This window comes from Salmo trutta, chromosome 19 (genome assembly GCF_901001165.1).
Source record: "Salmo trutta chromosome 19, fSalTru1.1, whole genome shotgun sequence".
In the NCBI taxonomy this organism is placed as follows: Eukaryota; Metazoa; Chordata; class Actinopteri; order Salmoniformes; family Salmonidae; genus Salmo; species Salmo trutta.
In genome coordinates this window covers 6164868-6172785 of record NC_042975.1, presented here as the reverse complement: position 1 = coordinate 6172785, position 7918 = coordinate 6164868, and the positions used below count along the sequence as shown (strand labels likewise).

The 7918-nt window shown below is 45.0% G+C and overlaps 1 protein-coding gene across 3 annotated transcripts in view; it reads left to right on the top strand.

Annotated features, from left to right (window-relative positions):
• Nucleotides 1-6957, top strand: part of LOC115153900 (peripheral-type benzodiazepine receptor-associated protein 1) — a gene marked incomplete at its 5' end in the record, with an annotated part of 35741 nt that extends 28784 nt beyond the window's left edge. For all 3 annotated transcript variants that reach the window (XM_029699558.1, XM_029699557.1, XM_029699556.1), the window contains 4 exon segments: nucleotides 2319-2431; nucleotides 2668-2739; nucleotides 3086-3208; nucleotides 6264-6957. In XM_029699558.1, the coding sequence (XP_029555418.1) occupies nucleotides 2319-2431; nucleotides 2668-2739; nucleotides 3086-3208; nucleotides 6264-6785 (830 nt within the window).
• Nucleotides 6958-7918: the final 961 nt, after the last annotated feature.

The window sequence follows — 7918 nt, the reverse complement described above, 5'->3', positions numbered from 1 at the left end:
TGTATATAGCTCCACATTGATCTGGTACTGGTACTTCCTGTATATAGCTCCACATTGATCTGGTGCTTCCTGTATATAGCTCCACATTGATCTGGTACTCCCTGTATATAGCTCCACATTGATCTGGTACTCCCTGTATATAGCTCCACATTGATCTGGTACTCCCTGTATATAGCTCCACATTGATCTGGTACTGGTACTCCCTGTATATAGCTCCACATTGATCTGGTACTTCCTGTATATAGCTCCACATTGATCTGGTACTGGTGCTCCCTGTATATAGCTCCACATTGATCTGGTGCTCCCTGTATATAGCTCCACATTGATCTGGTACTGGTGCTCCCTGTATATAGCTCCACATTGATCTGGTACTTCCTGTATATAGCTCCACATTGATCTGGTACTTCCTGTATATAACTCCACATTGATCTGGTACTGGTACTCCCTGTATATAGCTCCACATTGATCTGGTACTGGTACTCCCTGTATATAGCTCCACATTGATCTGGTACTTCCTGTATATAGCTCCACATTGATCTGGTGCTCCCTGTATATAGCTCCACATTGATCTGGTACTGGTACTCCCTGTATATAGCTCCACATTGATCTGGTACTTCCTGTTTATAGCTCCACATTGATCTGGTACTGGTACTCCCTGTATATAGCTCCACATTGATCTGGTACTGGTACTTCCTGTATATAGCTCCACATTGATCTGGTACTTCCTGTATATAGCTCCACATTGATCTGGTACTCCCTGTATATAGCTCCACATTGATCTGGTACTGGTACTCCCTGTATATAGCTCCACATTGATCTGGTACTTCCTGTATATAGCTCCACATTGATCTGGTACTCCCTGTATATAGCTCCACATTGATCTGGTACTCCCTGTATATAGCTCCACATTGATCTGGTACTGGTACTTCCTGTATATAGCTCCACATTGATCTGGTACTGGTACTCCCTGTATATAGCTCCACATTGATCTGGTACTGGTACTTCCTGTATATAGCTCCACATTGATCTGGTACTGGTACTTCCTGTATATAGCTCCACATTGATCTGGTACTGGTACTCCCTGTATATAGCTCCACATTGATCTGGTACTTCCTGTATACAGCTCCACATTGATCTGGTACTCCCTGTATATAGCTCCACATTGATCTGGTACTTCCTGTATATAGCTCCACATTGATCTGGTACTTCCTGTATATAGCTCCACATTGATCTGGTACTTCCTGTATATAGCTCCACATTGATCTGGTACTTCCTGTATATAGCTCCACATTGATCTGGTACTTCCTGTATATAGCTCCACATTGATCTGGTACTTCCTGTATATAGCTCCACATTGATCTGGTACTGGTACTCCCTCTATTGCTCCATTCTTGTGTATTTTGTTCCTAGTGTTCTATTTTTCCTTTTTTTATTCTTAACTCTGCGTCATTGGGAAGGGCTCGTAAGAAAGCATTTCACGGTTAAGTCTCCACCTGTTGTATTCACTAAGACTAAACTGTCTGAAAACAGACTAAACTGAGTGAAAACAGACTAAACTGTCTGAGTGAAAACAGACTAAACTGTCTGAGTGAAAACAGACTAAACTGTCTGAGTGAAAACAGACTAAACTGTCTGAGTGAAAACAGACTAAACTGTCTGAGTGAAAACAGACTAAACTGTCTGAGTGAAAACAGACTAAACTGTCTGAGTGAAAACAGACTAAACTGTCTGAGTGAAAACAGACTAAACTGTCTGAGTGAAAACAGACTAAACTGTCTGAGTGAAAACAGACTAAACTGTCTGAGTGAAAACAGACTAAACTGTCTGAAAACAGACTAGTCTGAGTGAAAACAGACTAAACTGTCTGAGTGAAAACAGACTAAACACTGTCTGAAAACAGACTAAAAACAGACTAAACTGAGTGAAAACAGACTAAACTGAGTGAAAACAGACTAAACTGAGTGAAAACAGACTAAACTGAGTGAAAACAGACTAAACTGTCTGAAAACAGACTAAACTGTCTGAAAACAGACTAAACTGTCTGAGTGAAAACAGACTAAACTGGCTGAAAACAGACTAAACTGGCTTGACTCTTTAATGTGACCCTCACCATCCTGAAGGCCTGCAAAGAAATGGTCCAAAAACATCCTCAAAGCCAGCCTCTGCTGTTGTTCATCTTTTACTCTCGGTTCTCCCGGTGATTGTGTGCTGCATGAGTTACTATTAACTGCATGCTGACATGGAAATGAAAAAGAACAAGATGTTCAACTCAAAAATGGTCAGAAATCTGACTCTGTATTTCTGTGTTTGATTGACAGATCCCAGCCAATCTGATGTTGCCACGGCAAACCCGGCGGGCCCCGGTCCTCGCAGGATGAAGGCCATCTTTGATTACGACCCTCGAGAGAGTTCTCCCAACGCTGACATCGAGGTGAGCGTCACGCTATTCCCTGTAACAAAGGCTTGTGTTATAGTTGTATATAAAAACAGTAAAAAGATGTGTTTCTGATTCACTAGACAGTCAAGTTGGAGCTCTAATGTTCTATTGTCTGTACTGGACAATGGAAACAAGTCTCGTACCAATCAGACCATACCAGTTGATGTTACTCCAATTTGGGAAAGATGAAGTCCTATTGTTTTCATGTTCTTCTCTATGGCCATTTGCAGGTTGAGCTGACCTTCAGTGCCGGGGATATCATCTATGTGTTTGGTGACATGGACGATGATGGGTTCTTCTATGTAAGTCTGTCTGTCTGTCTGTCTGTCTGTCTGTCTGTCTGTCTGTCTGTCTGTCTGTCTGTCTGTCTGTCTGTCTGTCTGTCTGTCTGTCTGTCTGTCTCGTCTGTCTCGTCTGGTCCGTCCGTCGTGTGCGAACAAACACTCTGAGAAGGCTGTAATTTTCTTTGAAACTGTTTTAACACCTTAAAGACGTGACCATGTGAATGACGAGGACGTTGTTGTTGTTGAAGTATTAATGACGGTGTAGTTGATGGACAGACATGCTCGCGGACTCTCTTTTTTGATTGACCTAGGTCAAAGGTTATATATGTGTGATGTGGGTGTCTAATGTGCGTTTTGTTTCCAGGGTGACCTGAACGGACACAAAGGCCTGGTCCCATCTAACTTCCTACAGGCTGCCCCAGAGGCTGCTGGGAAAGCCCCACCATTTGAGCCTCAGTCTGTAGCCGAGCACAGGACAGAATCACAGGTACGGTCAGCACGCTGTGTGGACACGTATGACAGCCTAGTAGCCAAAAGGTTTGTAGCCCGTTGCCTCTCAAAGCCTGACGGGAAAGAAGTTCGAATCTCTTTTTTTTTAATGTGGAACTCCCACACAGCATTTATTTCACCAGGTAATTTGACTGAGAACACGTTCTCATTTACAGAATTGACCTGGGGAATAGTTACATGGGGGATGAATGAGCCAATTGGGAAGCTGGGGATGATTAGGTGGCCATATTGGGAATCTAGCCAGGACACCCCTACTCTTACTATAAGTGCCATGGGATGTTTAGTGACTACAGAAAGTCAGGAGACCCGTTTAACTTCCCCAAATCACTGCCCTGGGGAATTGGGATATTATAATTATATTTTAGACCAGAAGAAAGAGGTGCCTCCTACTGGCCCTCCAACACCACTTCCAGCATCATCTGCTATCCCATCCAGGGACCAACCCTGCTTAGCTTCAGAGGCAAACCAGCAGTGGGATGCAGGGTGGGATGTTGCTGGCCATTTGATGTTGCAGAACACTGACAACATTTCTATTCCGACCATTTTCCAAAATATAATATACACTGCTCAAAAAAATAAAGGGAACACTTAAACAACACAATGTAACTCCAAGTCAATCACACTTCTGTGAAATCAAACTGTCCACTTAGGAAGCAACACTGATTGACAATACATTTCACATGCTGTTGTGCAAATGGAATAGACAACAGGTGGAAATTATAGGCAATTAGCAAGACACCCCCAATAAAGGAGTGGTTCTGCAGGTGGGGACCACAGACCACTTCTCAGTTCCTATGCTTCCTGACTGATGTTTTGGTCACTTTTGAATGCTGGCGGTGCTTTCACTCTAGTGGTAGCATGAGACGGAGTATACAACCCACACAAGTGGCTCAGGTAGTGCAGCTCATCTAGGATGGCACATCAATGCGAGCTGTGGCAAGAAGGTTTGCTGTGTCTGTCAGCGTAGTGTCCAGAGCATGGAGGCGCTACCAGGAGACAGGCCAGTACATCAGGAGACGTGGAGGAGGCCGTAGGAGGGCAACAACCCAGCAGCAGGACCGCTACCTCCGCCTTTGTGCAAGGAGGAGCAGGAGAAGCACTGCCAGAGCCCTGCAAAATGACCTCCAGCAGGCCACAAATGTGCATGTGTCTGCTCAAACGGTCAAAAACAGACTCCATGAGGGTGGTATGAGGGCCCGACGTCCACAGGTGGGGGTTGTGCTTACAGCCCAACACCGTGCAGGACGTTTGGCATTTGCCAGAGAACACCAAGATTGGCAAATTCGCCACTGGCGCCCTGTGCTCTTCACAGATGAAAGCAGGTTCACATTGAGCACGTGACAGACGTGACAGAGTCTGGAGACGCCGTGGAGAACGTTCTGCTGCCTGCAACATCCTCCAGCATGACCGGTTTGGCGGTGGGTCAGTCATGGTGTGGGGTGGCATTTCTTTGGGGGTGCCGCACAGCCCTCCATGTGCTCGCCAGAGGTAGCCTGACTGCCATTAGGTACCGATATGAGATCCTCAGACCCCTTGTGAGACCATATGCTGGTGCGGTTGGCCCTGGGTTCCTCCTAATGCAAGACAATGCTGGACCTCATGTGGCTGGAGTGTGTCAGCAGTTCCTGCAAGAGGAAGGCATTGATGCTATGGACTGGCCCGCCCGTTCCCCAGACCTGAATCCAATTGAGCACATCTGGGACATCATGTCTCGCTCCATCCACCAACGCCACGTTGCACCACAGACTGTCCAGGAGTTGGCGGATGCTTTAGTCCAGGTCTGGGAGGAGATCCCTCAGGAGACCATCCGCCACCTCATCAGGAGCATGCCCAGGCGTTGTAGGGAGGTCATACAGGCACGTGGAGGCCACACACACTACTGAGCCTCATTTTGACTTGTTTTAAGGACATTACATCAAAGTTGGATCAGCCTGTAGTGTGGTTTTCCACTTTAATTTTGAGTGTGACTCCAAATCCAGACCTCCATGGGTTGATAAATTGGAATTCCATTGATTATTTTTGTGTGATTTTGTTGTCAGCACATTCAACTATGTAAAGAAAAAAGTATTTAATAAGATTATTTATTTAATTCAGATCTAGGATGTGTTGTTTAAGTGTTCCCTTAATTTTTTTTAGCAGTGTATATGTCCTCTTATTTGTCATATCTCTGTCACCTTATGTCTTACTCTTTTGGTTAAGTCTCTATCATTTCTGTTTTTACATTTATTTTCTCCTTCTGTTTCCTGCATGGCCTTTTGAAGAAGCAAAAACGAACTGTGCACTTTAAGACTTAAAGCGTAAGTGTCTCTGAGGGGATCACTCCCTCCCAGCTGAGTGTTAGTAACTAGTGCTCTCTACTCCCTCCACCCTGTGCTGCTGTCCATCCTCATTCTTACCTTACCACTACTAGTCTCCTCAGAGTGTAGCCTCCTGTCCATGTTCACAAGATCAGGCCCAGGGTGATGGGCTGAGATTTCTGAACAACTGGGTATTCTCTGCTCACCCCACCCAACCGTTCTCCTGTATCCCCTGGCTTCCCTGATGATTTATATCCCTTGGCTTCCCTGATGATTTATATCCCTTGGCTTCCCTGATGATTTATATCCCTTGGCTTCCCTGATGATTTATATCCCTTGGCTTCCCTGATGATTTATATCCCTTGACTTCCCTGATGATTTAGAGGCCCTGATATTTTAATTTTTTTATTTTAGCGTTAGAGCTTTAGAGTTTTAATTTTATTTTGAGTTAAATGTTCCCTCTGTTACGTGTTCGTGTTAGATCAATCAGTTCATGTACAATTCACATAACTGACTCTTAGTAAGTTTGTTGTTGATAGTATGTTAATTAACAGTTTTAGTTGATCAACAGGTTCATTAGAAGCCTCAATACTTTAAGAATAAAGAAGTGTTGCATTCTTATACTCTTTTGTAATGTATCCGTTAGTCATTCTCTCTCTCTCTCTCTGCCTCCCTCTCTGCTTCTTTTTCTCTCTCTCTCTCTCTCATTACTTTTCCATGGTTTCCCTCCACAAGGTGAGCCTGAGCACATTCTCAGAGGAGGTTCTACATCCACCCCTCCATACAGGGCTGACTGGCCCAGTCCACACACATCCACCCCTACACACAGGGCTGACTGGCCCAGTCCACACACATCCACCCCTACACACAGGGCTGACTGGCCCAGTCCACACACATCCACCCCTACACACAGGGCTGACTGGCCCAGTCCACACACATCCACCCCTACACACAGGGCTGACTGGCCCAGTCCACACACATCCACCCCTACACACAGGGCTGACTGGCCCAGTCCACACAGACCACCAACACCACCTGGATCCGTCCGCAGCAGCAGCCATGATGGAACCCTCCTCCATGGACCCTGCCCCAACCCCAAGGCAAGCCAGCCTCAGCAGCTCTCCGCCCCACATCCCAGCAGAAAGCCCCTCACAGACAGACCAGACAGACGTCTCCCCACCAGGCAAGAAAAAGAAAGGCTTCTTCTCCAAAGGGAAGAAGCTTTTCAAAAAGCTGGGATCCAGCAAGAAGGATTGAAACTTGGGACATTTATCAATCATTGCAGTTTTTATTGAAAACACTTTTACATATTATCAGTGTTGGTTGTCTTGGGCTATGTTGTTAGTTTAGTTGTAATATTCAGTAACTATAGATACATTAAGATATTATACAGCTGAATACCCCTCTTCAATATAATACTACTAAACCAGCTGGCAATATGTGGAGCATATTTTGTGTGTATCTGAAATGGCACCCTATTCCCTATATAGTGCACTACTATAGCACCCTATTCCCTATATAGTGCACTACTATAACACCCTATTCCCTATATGGTGCACTACTATAGCACCCTATTCCCTATATAGTGCACTACTATAACACCCTATTCCCTATATATAGTGCACTACTATAGCACCCTATTCCCTATATAGTGCACTACTATAGCACCCTATTCCCTATATAGTGCACTACTATAGCACCCCATTCCCTATATAGTGCACTAATATAGCACCCTATTCCCTATATAGTGCACTACTATAGCACCTTATTCTCTATTTAGTGCACTACTATAGCACCTTATTCCCTATTTAGTGCACTACTTTGGGAATAGGGAGCCATTTCAGATGCAACCATTGCCGTATATAAGACGTGACGGCAACACTGAGAGCGTGTTAATGAGCATGCTGAACTATTTCAGATCCTAACCTGTGCAGTGCTTATAGGCTTCCTCTGAATACCCACTGATTCTCTGATAACCTTTAGTAGTCCACTCTGTGAGGGGTTTCACCTTCACCTTCATCTGGCAGTGTTATCTGGAAGGACTTTAGTAGTCCACTCTGTGAGGGGTTTCACCTTCACCTTCATCTGGCAGTGTTATCTGGAAGGACTTTAGTAGTCCACTCTGTGAGGGGTTTCACCTTCACCTTCATCTGGCAGTGTTATCTGGAAGGACTTTAGTAGTCCACTCTGTGAGGGGTTTCTCCTTCACCTTCATCTGGCAGTGTTATCTGGAAGGACTTTAGTAGTCCACTCTGTGAGGGGTTTCTCCTTCACCTTCATCTGGCAGTGTTATCTGGAAGGACTTTAGTAGTCCACTCTGTGAGGGGTTTCTCCTTCACCTTCATCTGGCAGTGTTATCTGGAAGGACTTGATCAGATACTGATGCAGAT